Genomic DNA, 21760 nt, shown 5'->3' on the forward strand with positions numbered 1-21760 from the left:
ACTTTTCAGCACTGCTATATAAGCCAGTTAACAGCTCATGGTTTTCAAATCCAGTTGTATCAGCTCAACAACAGGTAACTGCTGCTAGCTTAATTCTAACTGATGCCAGTAGTAGAGTCCAAGAAAAAAAAACAATCAATGAGTGTTTGCAGAATCAGGAGATTCCTCTGTAGGCCTAATGAATTCTGGCAGACAGCATTTGTGCAGTTTAAGAACTGTAATAAAGATGCTGAAAACTTGAAACGCTCACCACTTTTACTCATAATTTCTTTTTAGTAAAGGTATGCTTTACGTGGCATATAAAAAAAGTATTTATTTTGATTAATTTCTATGCTGATAGACTAATTTGGTATTATCAGAAAGTTAAAGGGCAATAACACAGTTGTTATCTATGCCAGAAACAATAATTTTGGCTTTTTTGCATAACAAAAGACAGAACCAAAAATATTCTTTATTCATGTGGGATACACAGAAGATTGGTTTCCTTTATTTGCTATTTTAACATGTTCATTGCAATGCTACATTTGCCGTGTCTGAAAGCTATTATAAGGCCTGGTTCTGAATTGTGCTTAACTACATCATTCCTTCTTCAGCAAGCTGAATGTAAAATTCTGCCAGATAAGGCAACTGTAGCATAATTGGATTGCACAGAGTAGTAAAATTAGATATATTGTCACTTAAAAATGAAAAGAATATGTAACCTCTTCTCTTGTTTGGAGGAACTTTTTTTGTTTGTTTTAAGAAATTATAATTGATCCTACAAAAATGAATTGTTCTGTCTTCTACAGTATTTACCATCTCTATAAAATACTGAGATTCAGAGAGGTGCTTTTATGGTCCTCACTAAGGAATCAGAATGTTACAGTGATTATCCTTCTTATGTGAGGCAAGAAAGTATTAGTTCACTTCCATAAGAAGGGAGTTAACGCACACAAAAGACTGAATTACTCATCAGAGTAATTATCAAAATTATAATGAAGCTAAAAAGTCCATCTTTCAGATTCTTAATTTTTTTTTAATATAAATAATAGTCTACACTTTGATATTGTCAGAATTTAATAGTAGGGTGTTCTGCCTATGCTGAATAGCACAGTAACTGAGAGAGCTGTGCAGATCTACCTACCTGGAAATGAAATAAAGGACTACTGATTAAATTTCTCTACATCCAGCCACTGCAATTCTCTTTAGATTAAATAGTTAGCTTCCAAGTCCTTTCCTAGTCTTGACATTCATAATGTCAAATCTGTAACTGCAAGATGGAGTAAGCTCAAGGGAAAGATGGAAGGGGAGAAAAGGGCGATGCTGTCAATTCCCTGATAGCCTACTGTATTCATGGATCATTAGACTAGATGACAAAATTATTAAAATAGCAGAGAAAACAGGCAATCAAAAATATGGTACTTGTAATAATCTTTCTGTATTATTCTTCATGCTTCTTCACTTGTGTTCTTTGGAATAGATTGTTAACATATTTCTTTGGGGAGCCCAGTCCCAGAAACTGATTCTGAAGTAATGGCTTCCTCTGTATATTAAATAATTCTGAAAGGCTGCTCATTTTCTTTAATTATCTCCAAATATCACTGGTAAGAAAAATGAAAAAAATAATAGCCTATTGGCATTACTTTATCTGTAGGCAATGCAACATAATGAAAAATTTGTACTGAATTTGATCACATTTTATATATTATACAGATAATTTTGTATTATTGGGAAAAATATAAAATGGTCTTATTTGGGAGAAAAAAAGCCTACAACTCTTCTGCCAATTATCTCCGAGGCAGGAATCAAAGATTCTCTCATCCTGTGTGTTTGTGTGGGCTTTATTGCCATGTTTGTTAATGATGGACAGTTGGTATGTTGTGAGTTAGATAAATATGCTGAAATTATTTACTTCAGTATCTTATCCCCAGTGTTACTTTCCAGTAATGTAGCTCAAAGTGCAGGAAAAAAATGGGTTGCAAAGATAAATATAGGTAAAATTATGCAGGGACTTTGCAAAGCCATTGACAGTATATCATGATCATGTATTTGAACAGCTGAAAGCCATGTATAGTCTTAATATCCATGGGTGTTATAAACTAAAGGACAGGATGAACAAGGGTCTAAAACAGTGCCTTCAAAGAAAGATGATTGTGACATTTATTTAAATGCTGCCCATACCCCACACATTCTGACAGACTTCATTAACACAAATCATTTTCAGAAAAATGATCTTCAAATTCAGGGATTTTAAAGTAATTCTTTTTTTTTTTTTTTCTGTTAAATTCTAGTTCCCTTCACGTTATGCCACCACTAATTTTATAACCAACTGATGAGAGCTGAGAGAGAGAAATTGACTTTGTTTACAATACAAACATAAACTAAAGCTTACTTCCATTTATTGGTGTGTCCAAAAAATAAACTGGACCTTTCCTAAAAAAAATCTTTTTGATTCTTCCAAAATAAAGAAGTGGATATTATCCTTCTTAAGTATTTCTGTCCGTTTCTGTTTCAGACTCACGGCATTTGCGCATTAGCTAGTATCTGGCAAATCTCCATGAGAATTTTCATTCTGATCTAAAGTGCACTTTTGAGGTAAATCTCTTGGTCATTCAGACTTACTGTACTTTTGCTCACATTGGAAGAAGTCTTGAAGAGTACAAACTAGTCACTTCTGGATAAAAATAAGCAAAGAGGATGCACTACATGATTTGACACTTAGTCTATTGCACCAGATGAGATCTTGTCTACAGCAAAAGTACTCTGAGGTGCATTTATTGTGGGCATTGTTCCTCAGCATCATCTGCTTCATTCTACATATATACTCTTACTGGTTCACGTTACTTGCTAACGTAGATACAACTCATGTCTAATAAAAAATAGATATGGTGAAACTATCCAATGTTGAGTGAGTGCTGGCATGTTTAGTCAGCTCTGTTTCCCTTAGTTAAATTTCCAGCCCTTTTAAGAAGAGCTACTGAGCAGAAGTGATTTATACAGTCAAGTGTCCAAAGGTGAGGAAGAAATTATGCAGAATAGTACTATAATGTAGGAGAGTAGGATCTCAGTTTTATAGTAGCTCTTTGCAGTATTTATATTAAGATTTATATTAATACCATTTATATGCATACATTTGTCATGTTTTCATTCTTGTAATGCACAGCTCTCATAGCCTAAAATCCTTGGAAACCTAGGTACTAAAAGATAAGTCTTTGCATGGTTTACACAAAATCAGAGCAGAGACAGGCTGTTGAGTGAGAAGAAAGAAGCTTCTAATGTATAGAGGCAAGAGAGGTCCCTGAGCAACAATTTCCGTTGCGTTCTCATGTGTATATCCTGCTGTCCTGTTGAATAACTTTTTAAACAACCCCCAAATTATACTCATAGAGTGTAGTATATACATGTATATGTGTGCATATGTCTGTGATCTCCATATGAGGTCTACAGGAGAAGTCAAAAATAAAGCCTGAATAAATTTACATCTGCCCATATGCCTTCTCTTTTGATTAATTCTGTCTTATGTGTGTTAGATAACAGCCATTACTTTTTGCAATTTGAAAAAAGAAAACACAGAGCAATAAAAATTTTGAGACAGATCAAGTTTATGTTGAAGTCACTGAGAGATTTCTATTTTAGTAATTTTTTATTTGAGCCTAATTGGTTGATAAGAAAAAGCATGAAGCAGGCAATGAAATGTTGTAAGAATCATGACAAAGAAATAAAAAATTATTTGTTAATGCATTTGGTTTAGGAAATGTGTTCTATTTAAGTAGGTTTTTTTTCACTGCCATAATGAAAGATAACATGAAATCTAGTTTGTTTATTTTTCCAATGGAAAGAAAATTAGAAAAACACAGCTACAAAAAAATATTTTTTCAAGAGAATAATTTTACGTGAAAAGGGTAAAAGGAATTATGAAGAACTGATTTATTTTTTTTAAGTATTGGTTTATGCTCTTACTTTTTTTTTTTAATGTGAAGGCCAGTACTTTTTCCTGCATATGTGCTCATGAAAATATTAATTGTATTTTTTCTAAGCTATCAAAATTAATATTTAAAAACTTTTTATGTGTGAAAGAGATGAGAAAGGATGCATACATTATTCACAATCTGTGATAGGGGACTCTTGTATACAGAATACATTCTAAAATGCCATGTTTTTTCCTTTAAGATTCTTATGAAATGCGTATTTTTAAAATGCTTGGCTATGTAAAATTCATTTGCTCTTTCTTTTGGAAACATTTTCTAGCTGTTTTGCAACATCCATTAGTAATGCATATGATTTACACATTTGGTCATCTTTTTCTGTTTTTTTTTTTCTTGTTTTCCCTGTTTTCTTTTTTTTCTCTTCCATGTTTCATCAGGCAAAGAACTACTAAAACAAGCATATGGAAAATGATGTGGGTGTATGTTTGTGTGAGTAAAACTAGCAGCTGGGGATACTTCATTTGATTGTATACTTTTTGTGCTGATAAACCATCCAGACTTTATTCTCATGGGCCTCATGGTTCCGCTGTCTTGACCTTTAGTGCATAAGGACCTTTAATCCTTAAACATTCATTGAACTGGCCTAGTTTCATGTGGAAGGAGGACAAGTTTGCTTTAGTTGGTGGTGTGGAGATCATCTCTGCTGTTCTTCAGAGACAGCTTGAGTTATTGGGATTGATCATTTGTCAGGTGTTCCCAAGCTGAAGCTGTATAAAGTTATTCTGCTTCACTTCTCTGGTCTTTGGGGCTCTGCAGCTTGAATGAAAAGCAAACTTAATGCTCATCTGCAGCTGCTGTTGTGCTGGAAGGCAGCTAAAAGATAGAGTACTGCCATTAGAGTCACCATATTTTCACTGAATTTTGTTTACAAATTGTACCGTTGAGCTACTTTGTATCCTTCCCTTTGTGTTTCCCTTCCTGTAAGCAGGATTGATAATGCCCTCTGTAAATTGATGTACACTTATCATCTGAAGTTCTTATATGAACATGGGTTTGTGGAACCTGAACATCATTAACTTTCCTATGTCAAAGTCCATAATACCTCCAGGATTTTGACAGTGGGTTGCTACTCAAACCCTGCAGTGCTGATACGTGTGTGCTGCTAATTTGTTGTTGCTATGAGTAGTTTATTACTTTTTCTGTCTACAGTGACAAGTGTTTTTCCACCCTTTTCACAGCAGGCAGTACTGGAAATGTAGGAGTTCTAGTGGACTAAGAGAGAGAGCTGGTATCTGCTGCCCTAGCATAGCATGACACAGATGCTTCTCCTGTGGGAGAGAGATATGTGTAGAAGCAGGGTCAGCCCACAGACCATAGTCATTAATACTGGGAAAACTATTATTTATTTGTACTTTAGGAAAGCCATCTGGAAGCCCCATACAACCATCCCTCAGTAGTTCTGATGCATCTCTGTGCTGCTGTGCTGAGGAGGGATGTATGTTAGAACACTGCACTTCAGTCATGGGGGGAAATATCCTTCATCTGAGATATATAACTGCTCTTTTATAACCTCTTTATAGATAGGCGTGTATCTCTTCTTAGCTGTGCTTTGTACAGCCCAGCCTTGCTTAAACATCTATTCATCTGCCTGTCAAAGTCATGACATTCACAGATCACAAGCAAGTTGAAAAACCACTCTGTATTTTATTTTCCCACCTTCCAAAAATGTTTCTTTTTGCTCTTTCTTAAAAAGGGGAAGCTTGCTTCAGTACAGAAAACATGTATCAGATATTTTTTTTTTTGAGGGGGAAGTTAATCAGCATTTCTGAGGTTCTTTCATATGCAGGAACAAAACAATTTTTTACTTGTGGAATGAAGAGAGGTCTTCCCATTCTCCCATTGTTTTCTCTTCTGAAATATGGATTCCATTTCACATTCATATAACACTTAAGACTGAATTTTAGTAGGATTTTTTACAATGATAAAGATTAGAAATTTTACTGAATAAGAAAAATCCCAAGGAATCCCATACTCTGTGGTCAGTTCCATAGTGCTGTTAATAAAAGAGTCACAGAAACCCCAAAACTGTCACCAGGGGTCCACAGTACTAACACAGTTAATGACAAAATAGATGCTTCAGGAAGTCAGAAATGCTGCAGTGCTACTAGGTTCAGCTGGTATATCAAATTAGGAAAAAAGTAAATTAGTGGTGCTCCAGGTACCAGCTGTTCCAGTAATGAAAACTCTACTATTTAGAAGTATTGTTTAAAACAAACTAAATGTAAGATTAATTTTATTTTATGTGAGATTGGTGTTATAATGGCTTGGTAATCATTCTGGCTAAGCCCAGTCTAAAAAGGTCATTAACTTATTGAACAAATTAGCCAAGAAATCTTGATGTATATATGAATTTCAACATTTTTAGCAGGGGTATCTCACTAATTTTATCTATTTAAAATATTTATGAAAAATACAGAATTCAGTTGAATTTTTACAGAAGAACATCATCCTGATAAGGCTGTAAGTGTTCTGGGACATAGATTATTCATGATTTCGTAGCATGAAATTTCATTTTGACAGGTATTTGGCATCCCACAACAGCAATTCATGCTTCTTGTAATGTATCATTAAAATGAAAAATATGCACTTTTAGGGCAGACATACAGTAAATCAAAAGCTCTTTTTTGCTTAAATATTTTCTTTTGTCTGTGCTAGATGATTTTTCGAAGCATATTTTGTAGCACTCAAAACAAGGCCAGCTGGATACCAAAAAGGGATGAATCTATTCTGAAAGCTTAAAAAGGCCCACTACAAGTGAATACTGTATTCTTTTCATAGCTCTGAGCCAGCCTCTCAAAAGACTTAGTTTTAGAGTAAAGGATATAGCACTAAATTGGATCTCATAGAAGCTCAACAAGAATGGCTATTTCCCTGTTCAGGTGTGGAAGGTGAAGGTAGGGATGGGAAGCTCTGTGCATAAAGCCTTTTTCCTTTTCTGTTCTTATTGAGTCAAACTCCCCATTGTTCCTTTAATAGAACAAGCTCTATGGGGTATGTGGCTGGTACAAATGGAATTGTGCCTACTGTGGATATGGATTTTGGCAGTTGCATGCTATTCCCTATACATAAATGAAGTGCAATACTACAGAGGACAGACTTGCATGTCTTTCCACAGGTGGCTTGCACACACTGTTTTCAGAAGCTACACTTGCTATGTTCATATAGCCACACATTATGAGTATTTCCCAGATCTTTCCTTCTGATTGAAATAGGAAAATGCAGCTTGCATCACTGCTAGAAAGCAATACTTTTCAATTACTGTAAGCAACATTTAGAAGAGAATACTCTTGTAAGGAAGTTTTCACTGCACTGAATCTATACATTACAATTCTGCAGAAGATAAATCTATGTCTGGTATTCTTGAAAGAAATGATATTTTCTATCAAATAACTCTGCATTGAAAAGAAATATTTTTGTAATCAAATTGTTAATAGAATCAGAAACATTAGCTTTTCACAGATTCAGTAATTTGTGTATCTAGAGTATTTTCCCCTCCAAAAAAGATGAGCTACAGAAAAAAATGCTGTATTTTGGTTACTCGTTTTTGGCAAATTAAGTCAACTTGGAGTATTGTGTACAGTTCTGGTGTCCTCAACATAAAAAGGACATGGATCTGTTGGAACAAGTCCAGAGGAGCGCCACGAGAGTGATCAGGGGACTGGAGCACCTCCCATATGAAGATAGGCTGAGAAAGTTGGGTCTGTTCAGCCTGGAGAAGAGAAAGCTGTGTGGAGACCTCATAGCAGCCTTCCAGTATCTGAAGGGAGCATATAGTGATGCTGGGGATGGACTCTTCATTAGGGACTGTAGTGGTAGGACAAGGGGTAATGGGTTAAAACTTAAACAGGTGAAGTTTAGATTGGATATAAAGAGGAAATTCTTTCCTGTGAGGGTGGTGAGGCACTAAAATGTTTGCCCAGGGAGGTTATGAATGCTCCATCCCTGGCAGTGTTCAAGGCCAGGTTGGACGAGGCCTTGGGTGATGTGGTTTAAGAGCAAGGTGTCCCTGCCCATGGCAGGGGGGTTGGAACTTGGCGATCTTAAGGTCCTTTCCAACCCTAACTATTCTATGGTACTATGATTCTATAATAAGAGTAATTGCATGTTACTTTGGTTTGGTTTAAGCAAAGGCACTTTGTTTGCGTATTGCCTTCTTGAATGAACTGAATTCTTGCAGTAGTTGACTTATTGTCCTATGGAAATTAGACTATATTATCCTTTATTGTTAAATTTATTTCAACTTATGAAGTAAATATTGCTAGAGTAAGAATTTCATTAACAGACAGATGCTAATTAGTTTTGGATTAATTAATCTGATTCTAAATAGTTACCATTGTTCTGTGATCTCATTAACAAGTATGTTGTTTCTATACATACGTATTTCAGGTAGAGTAAAAATCTACATCTCACTAGATTGTATGTTTTCTTAAAGTGCCTTAATCACATTAGAGACTCTTTATTATTCAGTGAGTAAAATTTTTTGTCAAAACAAAGGAGTAATTTCTTTTTTATCTTCTTTTTTTTTTTAACATTGGCTTTTTAGAGAGGCACAAATGTGTTTATCAGTTCTGGTTTCTATATTTGGAGCAAGTGTCCCAAGATGATGAACTTGAGAAGTGTATGGCAAATCCATGAAAGAAAGCAGACAGCAAAGGAAATAGGTGATGTTTGATGCTTAGTAGGTCTCCAGCCAATAAATTTATTATTATTTAATATCTAAGTCTGTTTTTATGTTCAAAAAGGATGTGTGCAAATCATCTATCAAACCAAAGGATTTTTATTTTTTTTTTTAAGGAAAACACTGGAAAATGCTTCCTTTTGTGACTATGACTTCCTTGATCATAATTAACAGGTACTGCAAATTCAGGTGAATTTAGCTATCAATAGCTGCAACATTTGTCAGTGAAAGAAGCCTAAGAAGTCTTGCTTCAATATACATTGATAAAAGGATATAATCTAAAACCTCTGTCACATAACAAGTAACTCCTTGCACCAGTGGAACGATTTCACAGCAATTTCTGTCTAAATGAAGGTTTATTGTAAAAATTGCAAAAAGCATTATTTGATCAGTTCAGTTGAGTTTACTTTTCAGTTTATCCCATTTCTTGAATCTTGAAACATTCAAATAGTATTATTTGAGGTTCTGGAAAATCAAAGAGAGGTAAGGAGGTAGAGAGGGAGGGAGAGACGGTGATTGATTTCTTCAGAAGAAAATATTTTTGGTTTTCAGTTTTAAGATACTCAGTTTGTTAAAACTTTAAAGTGAAAAGAAAACTTACTAAAGTGTGTAAACTAAAAGAAATAATGAAAGAACATGTTTACTCTCACTCTGCAGGAGAGGACCCTGCTATTACTCTGCAGGAGAGTACTTTACTAGTACTTGCAAGGTTCTAATTATTATTGAATAAAATTGGAGACAATGGGAGTTTTGCCATTGACTTTTCTGAGGTCAAGGTTTAAGCTTTATGATAGAATTAGGCTTCCCTGGAGCCTGGAGAGATTTTGCCCATGTAAATCGTTTTCCCTAAGACTTCTGGAAGAACCATATGCAGAAGGATTAGGAACAAATTAACACCTCTGTTTTTTCACGGAGCAGCTCTATTGGAAAAGGGATGGCATATAAACTCATCCAGACACAGCTCTTCACTTCCTGCTTTTTCCTTCTCCCAATGTCTCTGTAGCTATAACCTTGCTGCCCTCTGTCTCTGGAGTAAAAAATGACTCCATGCATTCTTGTCCTTCTCCATCTGCAACAACAGCAGCAGCAGAGGTGGCTTTTATTTCTTCAGTATAATACGTAAGTAGAGCCACAGCTGTAGAAAATGGTCTTACTTCAACCTTACAATCATTTCTGTTCCAAATTTTAAAGCTTTTAAATTTCTTTACCTATTATACTGTATTCTCCATTGATTTTTAAGAACATTTTTCTTTGTCCATTAAAAGTATGAGTAAATCTTGCAAATAAATGCTATAGCTAAAATATAACTTCATCTAAACTCAACACTCAAAAAAAATAATTTGCACTGGGACAATCCAGCAAAGGCAATCCAACAGAGGCAATCACTGTTTAGACTTATAATTAAACTGTTCCATTTGAGCAGAAATGATTTAGGCTTGAGCTGTGGAAAATAATTTCTTTTGCTTCTTAGTACATAGGTGTGACATCTGTATTAAAAAGAAGGCATACAAATATTCTGCTGCACCCAGTGCAGCTTAATGATATGTGAAATGTGAATGTATCTATAATTTACCATATATGTAGGATTTCTGTGATTTGATTCAGTTCTGTGTAGTGCCACTGCTTGTTTTAAGTAATCCAAACCTGAATAACAAATCCTATTTGGCATTTTACCTGTCTTAAGAACTTACTTTTCACCCATCCAAAGGTCAATTAATTAAAAGACCCCACTGAAAGAGATTTTTTTTTTTTTTTTGCAAAACTTCAAGAAAATATTTCTGTAAGTCAAACTAGAAGAAAAGGCAAACTATGCCATGTGTCATCTATCTGTATTGTTTCAGCAAAATGAAATAAATATGTACAACACAACCCTTTCCTGTATTGCTTCTGGAACCTGAGGAAAGTCAACAGTTGCTGTGTGAAAAGGCGATTTCATTAGTACAGCCTTTAAAAGCATTGTTATGAGGGATTCTTGAAGCTAGAACATGATTCACACGATTGCGCTCTCTTGGAATTGAGAAGTCTTTCAGCTTCTCTGCTGTACTTTCTATTCCTATCACTCATACACATTAAGCATTATTGATTCATGACTGCTGGATTATTTTGCATTTTATTTTGTGCTGTGGCATGCTTGTTTGCCTGGGGTTATAGGGCCAACTGAACATAAGAAAAAGAGATTAAAAATTCAGAAGATAGATACTCTATATCACATAAAATTCTGTGCCTGTAAATACCTTAAAATTATCCTTCTAATATGTGTGTTAATACTGATTTTTTTTTATTTTTTTTTAACTCTGTGATAAAAACTAAGGATTTTTTTTTCCTATTTAGAAAAGAGAAGTGGTCAAATGGTTTATGATAGTGATAGACAGGTTGAGGCAGAATCTTTCTATTCTGTCATTGCCTATGTGTTCTAGGTTGTCACTGTCAGGCAAAGGGACAACTTAACTGACAGTGCTTTACAGCGTGTGATTTTCAGAACAAGTTTTTTTGGTTTCAACATAATGTTAAATTTAAATACATAAGAAAGAGAGTTTTTATATTAATTCGCAATGCATTCATTAATGAAAAATATTTGAAATAATGAAAAATATATTAATGGGAAGATCAAAAAGAAGAAAGTTTAGTCAGCACCAACAGAATTTAATAGGCCTTTGTTCTAATCCCCCCCAAGATCATACTGGAATCAAAGCACATACTGATATAAAGAAAAGTTACTTTTCCATAATTAATTTCAGAAGAGCCAGGCTTACAAAAGCCAGTTATTCAACGGTTTTAACTAGATGGGACAGTATGATAAAAACAAGTCCAAAGGAATTCAATTAGCTCTAGACATTTGGGGTGGTGAAGTGAATCTCACCGAAGGAAGGTGTGTGAAGCTGCTCAGAACCATGATCTCTTCTAGCAGTGGATATAATTCCATAACCCGTATTTGCTGAATGGTAGAGTATGCTTTCTTTCCAATGACATATTCATAGCTAATCCTACAGCCTACACAAAGTCATTCCCACTGGCATCAGTAGGGCAATTTCAGTGAGAGTAAAAAAGTCATGCCACTGAGCAGCTGTAGCTATAGCTTCAATGGGTAATTAAATCTCAAGAAAAAAATGTCCATAATGTCATTAGATGAGATGAAGTATCTTATATATTGATCATGTTGAATTTGGTATTCAAGCACTTGTCCTCTGACACAAATGATATTTACTGTGTAAAGTCCAAGTAGTTAGCATAGAAAGAAGAATGAAAATAAACCATGATTTTATACCTTGCAGTTTAAGACATCTAGGGAGTATAATTCTACAAAAAATGGATCACATTCACACAGCCTTGACAAAAAAAAAAATAAATAATTATTTCACTTCAAAACCACCTAATTTTAGACTGAAAACATCTAATATTGCCAACAGCTGAATTGCAGTGACACTTTGCAACAGAAAGTTTCTGCTTGTTCTCAACTTTTTGAACAGTGGTTATCTTGTGATCTTCAGAGAGACTGTCTTTGTAAATATAATTAGGCAGTCATTAGAAATTATAGACTCTCCTCTAATAAGTGTCTTAGAAATTTTCTTACAACATGGTTCATGTAAAGACTTGCCCTTAAATGGAGGGGGAAGGAGGGTGTGGGCTATTATGGAGAGGAGAGGAAAGAAAAATATTTAATTAGGTTTGACTAGCAGCAGTTGTGGTTTTATTACTCAACTTCCTAAACTGTGTCTGAAAAATGCACCCCCCTTTTATCTGGTAAAGTTTTTCAGCTTTTATGTTTTTTTAGAGGAAGGAAAAAAAAGTTTGTATGAAACCAATCCATTAAAATCTAATTATCAGGTTTGTAGAGGAACTGTGCAGTCTGTGTAGACCATAGAATTCTTGCCAATAGAAAATATGTGTAGAGTAAGTGTCTTTTAAAAGGGCGATGTTCCAGATAGAAAGTCTTCTTAGGTGGTTAGTATCAAAGGTTTCTCTAGGCTCATTTACACCCTCCTCTCCTGTAATGGGCATCCCTGTTGCAACACACAGGGTTTTTTTTTAGTAGAGGATTGCCAAAATAGCTCTGCTTGTATCTATGCTTTCCATACAGCAATGACATATTTTCCTTTCCTCAGTTCAGGACATCATCCCATGTTTACAGTCTTAGGTAATACTCTAGTTGACTGACTATTTTTACTTTTCAGTTTTTATTGCACACCTTAAACAAGAAAGGGCAGGGGGAAGAGCTGGTGGCTACAGAGTAGGTAGAGATACCTGGAAGTAGAAACAGGCAGAGGAAATAATGGACTAAGGTCCTAAAACATACTGCATAATGAAAAATGATGTAAAGAGCCAGATGTGAGATGGATAACTAGTACGTGCATGTAAGGAAGGGTTAATATCTTGGAACATAGAATCATAGAATAGTTAGGGCTGGAAAGGACCTTAAGATCATCAAGTTCCAACACCCCTGCCATGGACAGGGACACCTCGCTCTAAACCATATCACCCAAGGCCTCATCCAACGTGGCCTTAAACACTGCCAGGGATGGAGCATTCACAACCTCCCTGGGTAACCTATTCCAGTGCCTCACCACCCTCACAGGAAAGAATTTCCTCCTTATAGCCAATCTAGACTTCCCCTGTTTAAGTTTTAACCCATTACCCTTTGTCCTATTGCTATAGTCCCTAATGAACAGTGCCTCCTCAACATTCCTATAGGCTCCCTTCAGATACGGGAAGGCTGCTATGAGGTCTCCACACAGCCTTCTCTTCTCCAGGCTGAACAGACCCAACTTTCTCAGCCTATCTTCATATGGGAGGTGCTCCAGTCCCCTGATCACTCTCATGGCCCTCCTCTGGACTTGTTCCTGCAGTTCCATGTCCTTCTTATGCTGAGGACACCAGAACTGCACACAATACTTCAGGTCAGGTCTCAAGAGAGCAGAGTAGATGGGCAGGATCACGTCCTTCGACCTTCTGGTCACGCTCCTTTTGCTGCAGCCTAGGATATGGTTGGCTTGTTTTCAGTCCAGCTATGCACTGCAGTACAACATTTAAATTTATCTACTACCAGTAAATAAATTGAACTGTGGAGTTTTTTTCAGCTTTTGAAATTGGCAGTGAAATAAGACCTAGAATATCAGAATATATCACAGGGTGAATATATTAATTTAGGGATGTTACACATTCCTTGATGTTTACAACTTTTTTACTTTCTCCTTTTTTTGTTGTTTTTTTTTTTTGGTATGTATATGAGAAATTCAGAAAGGAAATCAGTCAGTTCATAAAACAACTTTTCAAGGTCTGTATTGCTTTGAAATTAACATCACAGCAATCTTAGTGAATGTCATATTCCTTGTTCTTGCATCCTCTGTGAGGGTATAGTGATTACTTTGTCTTAAGGCTAGACTATCTCACAATTTGTTCTTCTGATTTCTTTACCTATGTCTGTGAATTTACAAATTTTACTTTCCAAATTGTTGTAAGTTTAATGCAAGTTGTTTACATGTTTAAGAAAAGATAAACAGTTGAGGATGAGTTGCACAGCATACTGAGGAGCAGATCAGCACTGAGGAACAAATACTTTTGATCCATACTACTGCCATGCTGAATTTAGCTAGGAGTATACAGCAATTCTTGAAGCACATTAACTAATGCATTTCTTGATCTTTCTTGTGGCTTCATATGTAACATCAAGTCATTTGTACAAATGTATGAATTCTTGAAGTGACATGGAGTTTATTACACTGAGTTATTGAAGCATTAAGGTCTTAACTTACTGTTAAAACAAGAATAATCATACTGTTTGTTAGGAATTGGGCATAAGAGCCTGAAGAAATGAATCATTTCTTCCAGATGTACTTGTAGTGAGTTGTTACCAACTTTTTCATCCCCTCTGAAGCAAACTAGCTTTCAACTAGTTACAGACTGAAGCAGATTGCTAGATGACATGGACTTGTAGACTTTCTCAGTCCGACATATGGTATTGTATATGATTCAAAAACATTTCCATAATTTCTACATAAATTTATGCAATTTTTTTCACAATAGTCTCCATCTTATTATTCATGCTTTTATTTTTTTATCGCTCATTTCCTTTGCCATATGTGTTATTGTTTGCACACATTAGCAAGAATTATGGGATGATATGTCTTTATCTGCCATCATAAAATAATACTTGTAATTTCCTGAACAAAAAGAGTTTGCTGCAAGAAATCATTAACTTTACACTTGGGGCATATTTGCCTAAAGATCTGACAGTAAACTCTGTGTTACGTCAGTAGTAAGAATAACTGCAGATTTTAGCAAAAAGTAGAAATTAATACATTGCATTTCCAAACCTTTCTGGAATTGTTAATATTTAGGATTTCCAGAGAAAATAGTAAGAAAAAAACCCATGTGAATACAATCATTTATACCACTCTCTTGCCGTAAATTCAAGTAATTCTGAAATGTAAACACACTGCGGGGGAGGTAATATTTGAGCACCTCTTCTATTGCCCTGTAGTTTTGCTCAAATCACAGAGGAGCAAGGATTAGAAAATAGGCACAAGCAAGAAGGAGAAATAGGCCACAAACCCAAAACTATTGCAGGATACTTGGTCATTAAAACTATTCTCTCACGAATCTTATGTATGTTTTCCAGCACAAAAGAAAGAAAAAGGGTTTTCTTCCAGTACAATGAAGCTCGTACCAAATAAATCAGAGACTCACTGGAAAGCACTTATTCTTTAGTCGAAACTGCCTTCTGTAAAACTGAAAGGATAATTTTCTAGTGTTGTGCAAGTCCAACTAATGCTAGGTTCTCACTCTCCATCCTTGCATCTGAATATCAGTATTGTGTGCCTTTTATTGAAAAATTTTGTTCTTTTAAATTAAATCAGTCAGCTGTTACCCTACAGTAATTAGACACTTTGTAATGTTGAGTTGTCCCACGAATTACAAGGCTCAATGTGGGTTATAAACAAGCATGCATTTGCCCTTTGTCCAGCAACTGCATCTAAGAAGCCTCTGTCGAAATCAGCAGATTAGCAGGATTTGACGAATTAGTATAATGTGACAGATCCCTACTAATGCAAAACAATATAACTCTGCTTAAATTAATGGAATGGTTCCTAGGTTATACTAGCTGAGTGATATTTGTGAAGCACAGTAAATACATTTATAACTGTGGAATTGATAATGCTGCCAGTTATGAAGCTTTTTTGCTCAAATACAGTTGAAAAAAAGCTATGCTTGTGCTTATCTTTGTATTTCAATCTCCCCTTCTGTTTGGATCCCTTGTTTTGCTGCTTTCTTGTTATACTTTTTACCTTTTTCCTCAAATAGGGCAAACAACTATAATTATTTCTCTCTAGTATAATCCAAGTGCTCAGGTAACACATGCAATGCAGTCTGAGTTTTCACTAGTTGAACATAAAAGTTTCAGCTGGCAGAGAGACACTCAGCCGTCTCAGCTTTACTGCCAAATTGGATGACAGGAGATGGCAGTACAGACAATATTGTTGGCAAGCTTCCCTGTTTACAAATTCCTGCTTCAAAACTACATTGTTTCGCTCTGTGATATTCTTCCTTCCAGGAGCATGGAACAAAGTAGACTTCACAATAAAGCCCAACATATTTTGTGTAATACAGGGATGCTAGCAAAAAAATGTTGTGTCTCCCCCTATAAATCTCTAAGATTTTTTCTTTGAACTTTCTTATCATCACAATTTTAATTTTAATTTTTTTTCCACTTCATGCAGGTCTGTATGCTTCTATATGATGATGGAAGGAAAATACTATTTTAACTGAGCAAGGTATAATGAAACAGCAGGAAGCTTGTGAGACAAAGAGGGAGAAATACACATTGATTATCTTAGGAAACATTATCTTTTCATTTTGCATGCAAGGAAATATTTAATACCTGAGAAGCAAAATGCCGTACTTTGAACTGGAGAGGTAATTTCAAATCACATGCAGGGGGCAGCTAGATGAAAGATCAGAATCTAGTGCATTCACTGAGACAAAGTAGACAAAGAAGAGACTACATTCATGTTCGCCCTGTCCCATATGCTGTGACCTCTTCCACAGTCACAAAGATCTATTTCCGATTTCAAGGCAATAGCTATAAATGTTAATAATTGCCTTTACCTCTTTCTCTGAGCTTAGCTTCTTGCCCCATTACCAAAACCATTTAGTTTCTCAGTAATTCATTTTCTACATAATCTCTTTTCCTGTCCTATGTTTCCTCTGTTTCACCTTGGGCAGTACATCATGTAAATAAAGCCTATATCCATAATCACTTTACTGTACTGCTTAAGGAAATTCAATCTCAAAAACTGCATTACAACCTCTGTCCGTTATAGGACATCTCTCTGGTCCTCACTGAGTAAGTGGAACAAGTGGGCAAATATTTTAAAAACTCTTTCAGCATCAGTGATGTAACCTTGAGTATCTATTCAAAACTGTCAGATATATTTAAAAGATGAGCATGAAAGAGATAAAGGCACCTGAGAAAGAAGTTCATCATACTGTATTTTGATTTAAAAAAATCCTGTGTTTGAAATAGTGTTTAAGGCCACGTTATAATGGTGTAGTCACTGATCAAATGAAAATCATACAAGAAATTATATTCAAGTATTTTTTTTTCAAATTAGAAATAGAGATTTAAAATACTAATAGCCTGAAAGACGTATATATTGGTATTTGAGGCAGAAATAATTGAGGTAAGGCAGAAATAGCTGAGTTCTGTATTCTTTCAATGAGGAAGATGAATACTAGCTTCACATTGTCTGTCATGTAACCATCTCTGAAAGGACAGAAACAAAGGACAGAATCAAATATTTGTGTGAGAAGTAGTATTTTTTGTTCTGTTTAGCATTTGCTGTAATTAAGAAGTGTATATTGTCTTTTTTAAACCAGGTTTTACTTTGAATTTGAGTTTAGGATTCTGTTAAGCTCTTGTCTGTGAAATGAAAATTGGATACTTCCCTTCTACTTTATTGAAAGCCAAAAACCTGTGAAAGCTTTTGACAGTCTCTCATGTCACCTCATGTTTGTTTGATGTGGTTATTGGTGGTTTTCCATCCTAGGTCTTAAATATCATTTTATAACAAATCCAAAGCCCGGCTTCACTGCAGTTTTATTAATGAACAGTATTCATGGGAGAAACTAGGCAAGATTTTGAAATGCTCTGTGTGCTGGGTATTAGATGGGTGTAAAAATGTTAGATAGCATGCTACCCAAATGTTTTCATGCACTTAGAGGTAGTTAAGGACTACTTATGAAATTGCACCTTTTATTACATGAGGAAAAAAAACCAAACAAACCCAAATAATTTTCTTCCCACCTAGAAAAGCCATTAATGTTCTTTTCCTCTTTTTTCTTTGTTGTTTTTTTTTTTATTATTATTTTTTGTTTTGTTCTGTTTTTTGTTTTTGTGTTCTCAAGCTTCATTCTGATTTGGACAAGGGAGTGGGCACTGTAAAATATACCCTTTCAGGAGATGGTGCTGGCACTGTTTTTACCATTGATGAGACCACAGGAGATATTCATGCCATAAGGAGCCTAGATCGAGAAGAAAAACCTTTCTACACACTCCGGGCACAGGCTGTGGATGTTGACACCAAGAAACCACTAGAGCCAGAATCAGAATTCATCATCAAAGTGCAGGACATTAATGATAATGAGCCAAAGTTTCCGGATGGGCCTTATGTTGCCAGTGTCCCAGAAATGTCTCCAGTGGGTAAGTAAGAAGCTTTAAACACTCGATAACTAATTGGATATTACTTAAGTATCTCAATGTGCATTTCCTGCTGAGAAAAAAAAAGAGAAGGATGAAATGAAAATATAAACTCTAAAAATTATTATTCAAAATGTCTCGCTCTGTGCATAGAAATATACAGATTCCAGTTTTGGTTTAGCTGTATTTGTTTATTTAGAAACTTATCCTCTTGCCTGTGACAGTCTCTGAGAACAGGAAGAAAAAGATATATATATTCAAGGCAGGTATGCTAATGTCCAAGGGTTCTGTGTACCCCCCATATATTATTTCACGTGATGAAGTGCATTCCCTCTCTATTTTACGTTGGATATTTCCTGTACAGAATTAGATTGTATAACAGTATCTTGCCATTTACTGTTCTTGTCTTTTCGTGGCTGTAAAATTCCTACAGAACGTGCATGATCCCCTAATTGTAAGTTAGAGGACAATTCTTTATGAAGTCCTGCTACACTGTGGGTGCTGAAAGTAACAATTTCCTTCACCTGGCCCTCCACAATGCAACAACAGGACAGAGGCTCAGCAAGACTAGCTCAAGGTCTCAAAAACCTAACGTCCAAGAAAATACTGAGTGCACTGGATTCTTAAGAAAGAAAAAAAAAAAAAAAAAGGAGAGAGAAAACTAACTGGAAGCATGGTAAGTTTTCAAAAAGCTAGTGTACAGGGGAGAGAACCATTTTATGTCCAAGGAAAGGTGGACTCTAGTAAGGATACTGAGGCACTGGAATAGGTTTTTGTTTGAAGAATTTTCACAACGTGATAGACATTTGCCAGGAAAGTCATAAAGAGCACTGATACTGCATTGGAGCAGGAGAGTAGACTAAATAAGCCCTTTGGGTCTCTGCCTGATGGCTGATTCTGCAGTGGTCCTGAGCAGTGTGTTTGCAACACAAGCACACTGCTTGTATCCTGCTGCCAGATGGCATGCTGGGCTTCCCTGCAGGCACTAGAAATTAATTCATTCTTGGCTAGGAGGTCTTTAACTTCACAGTGCAGCTTCAGTTTATTGCCATTCTCTCTCCTAAACTGTCTTTTCCCAGTACTTCACAAGCCAGTATTAGTCATTTAATACTCCCTGTAGATGCTAACAGTTTTGGAAGTTTTCTGGCTCTAAAATGTGAAGAGGGATCCTGTTGCAGTTTCAGCTATGCAGCTCACATGGTGATGTTTTGAAAGATAATCCAGGAGACAACTAGCTACCTACAAAAGTTGCTGTATGGAATTAATGAGGTAGTATTTTCAATTTTGTGATAAGGAGTGGTAAAATGTGATAAAATGTGATATGAGTAGACATGTAGAGATGATCTTGTTAATGTCATACAAATATAGAGAAGAGTTCATTATAGTCACCCACAGAGGTTCATCTACAAATTCACTATTTAGGTGCACTACTGTTGCCTCCCCTGTAGAGATGCCTAGTAATACTACTTACAGTTAGATTATTTATAGATGGCAAACATCTGTTATATTTTCAAGTGTGTTTCTGTGGCAAGTTCAGAATATAATTTTCCCAACAGTGAATGTATGTTTATTTGTGAAATTGTTTTAAAGACTTGATCAGAGAGAAATGAGCAAAATAATAACAAATAATGCTATTTACACAGTGGAACATGATACATGCAATCATCCTCTCATTCTGTTGCTTTCCCTCCATCTTGCTGTCATATTTCTTAAATATTTCTTCAGTAGCAGACAAAATGATAACAGCAGTTTTATTTCATGGGAAACTCTCGTCAAGGTGTGTCATGCATTGTGGCTTTTGACTGGGAGTTGCATTGACTAAATGAGATACAGACGAGTATGCAGTGTCATGCATGTTTTAAAAGAAATGCTTTTCTGTTTATTCTCCTTTAGAAAAACAGCAGTAGATGTCATGGCAAAAATGCATCCTCTTGATCTTCGCTTTATTCAGTCACATTCACTATCTGCAGAAGATTTATTTGTAAGAGTTTATATCTTCCTCTATAAGAAAAATCAAAGATGGATGAAAATTAATCGAAGAAGTCAAGGCAAGGAAATAGTGCACCAAATGGAGGACTAAATTCCAATTAGTGGTTACTAAAGATGCTAAAAAATTCTGCTTTTGGTTTGCTTGCAGCAAAAATATCCAGAAATACCTTCTGTTGCCTGAAATGTGCCAGGAAATTGTGCCTTCTCTAATGTAGGTCTCTCCACTCTCTTCCCCTCTCTTATCTATGCTTTTGCTACCTTATGTAAGCACAGATTTCTCAGATGAGCTAAAGCTACTGTTCCCCATCATCAGCCATTTAGTTGCACCTATAGAGATGCCTAGACCTCCCACTGCCTGAGGCTGACATTGAAAATCACTTTGATTTTTTAGCTGGTGCAGCATATGGTTGCCTTGGCTTAGGCAAAAACCCTGATAAACTCTTCCTCTCATCTATTTTTTTTTTAATTTTCATTTTCTAATTGCCACTTTCCAATTCCCAAATGTCCTAAACTTCACTTCCTATGTTTTTGCAACAGTATTTATTATTAACTGCACTCATTCACACAGTCTCCATTGTGGCAAATGCACCAAAACATGACTTTTTTTCCCCATTCCTAATGATTTCTGTAAGCCTGACTAGCCTCTCTGACTGGTGACTTGCTGTCTTTTATTGTTGCATGATACATGCAAAGGTTAACTCAGTTTGCTAGTTTATTCTAAGGCTATTAGTAATAAGGAGCAAAATTTTAACACCAGAATTCATGTTGAAAGGCAACTAGAAGGGCAGAGAAGTAGCTAATAAAGTCCTGAGGACTTAAAACCCACTGTAAACACACAGGATAAGTTCCATTTGGGATAAAGTGAAATACAGTGAATTGTATAAAATACACTTGAGGCACCACAGTCTGCAGCCATAAGAGAGGATTACATGGGGCTGGACAGCCTTGGGAAGGTAAGTGTCCTTCAGACCCCTTACACACATTTTAGAAATTTTCATGGCTGTACTATTCTTGGTTTTGTAATATCTCTGGCTTTCTTCTAATTTCTGGTGGCTGAAAAAAATGCTGTATGCTGAAAAATGCTGTACGCTGAAAAACTGCTGAGTTCCAATCACAGAGTTATAAGAAAACTGTATGTCATCTTTAACCTGGACTTTGATGATTTTTTTTTCCAGAAAAGGAACAAAAACGTAGAATTTTATAAGATACTCAATATCTGGCTCTCTGCACATAGATATGATTTACAGATATCTGTCATATCCAAAGTTTTCGTGTAGATTTTCAAAGAACTTTGTTGTGTTATTTTCCACGCATATTTCAGGTGGAAATTTTTTTTCAATTGAAATTTGAGGTTATATTGAATTTTCTTCTACAAGTTTCTGTACACTGGCATTTGGTTGGTTTTCCCTGTAATCAATACCACTCTTTTAAAAA

At 35.6% G+C, this 21760-nt stretch overlaps 1 protein-coding gene across 4 annotated transcripts in view; it reads left to right on the plus strand.

Moving 5' to 3' along the window:
* Positions 1-21760, plus strand: part of LOC133208652 (cadherin-12) — a 519486-nt gene that overhangs the window by 384723 nt on the left and 113003 nt on the right. For all 4 annotated transcript variants that reach the window (XM_061346694.1, XM_061346691.1, XM_061346692.1 and 1 more), the window contains exon 4: positions 18046-18340. In XM_061346694.1, coding sequence (XP_061202678.1) covers positions 18046-18340 — 295 coding nt within the window. The remainder of the gene's footprint in view (positions 1-18045; positions 18341-21760) is intronic.

Source organism: Neopsephotus bourkii, unplaced genomic scaffold (genome assembly GCF_033783945.1).
Source record: "Neopsephotus bourkii isolate Nb327-2 ecotype Australia unplaced genomic scaffold, CSIRO-AGI_Nbou_v1 NB_272, whole genome shotgun sequence".
NCBI lineage: Eukaryota > Metazoa > Chordata > Aves > Psittaciformes > Psittacidae > Neopsephotus > Neopsephotus bourkii.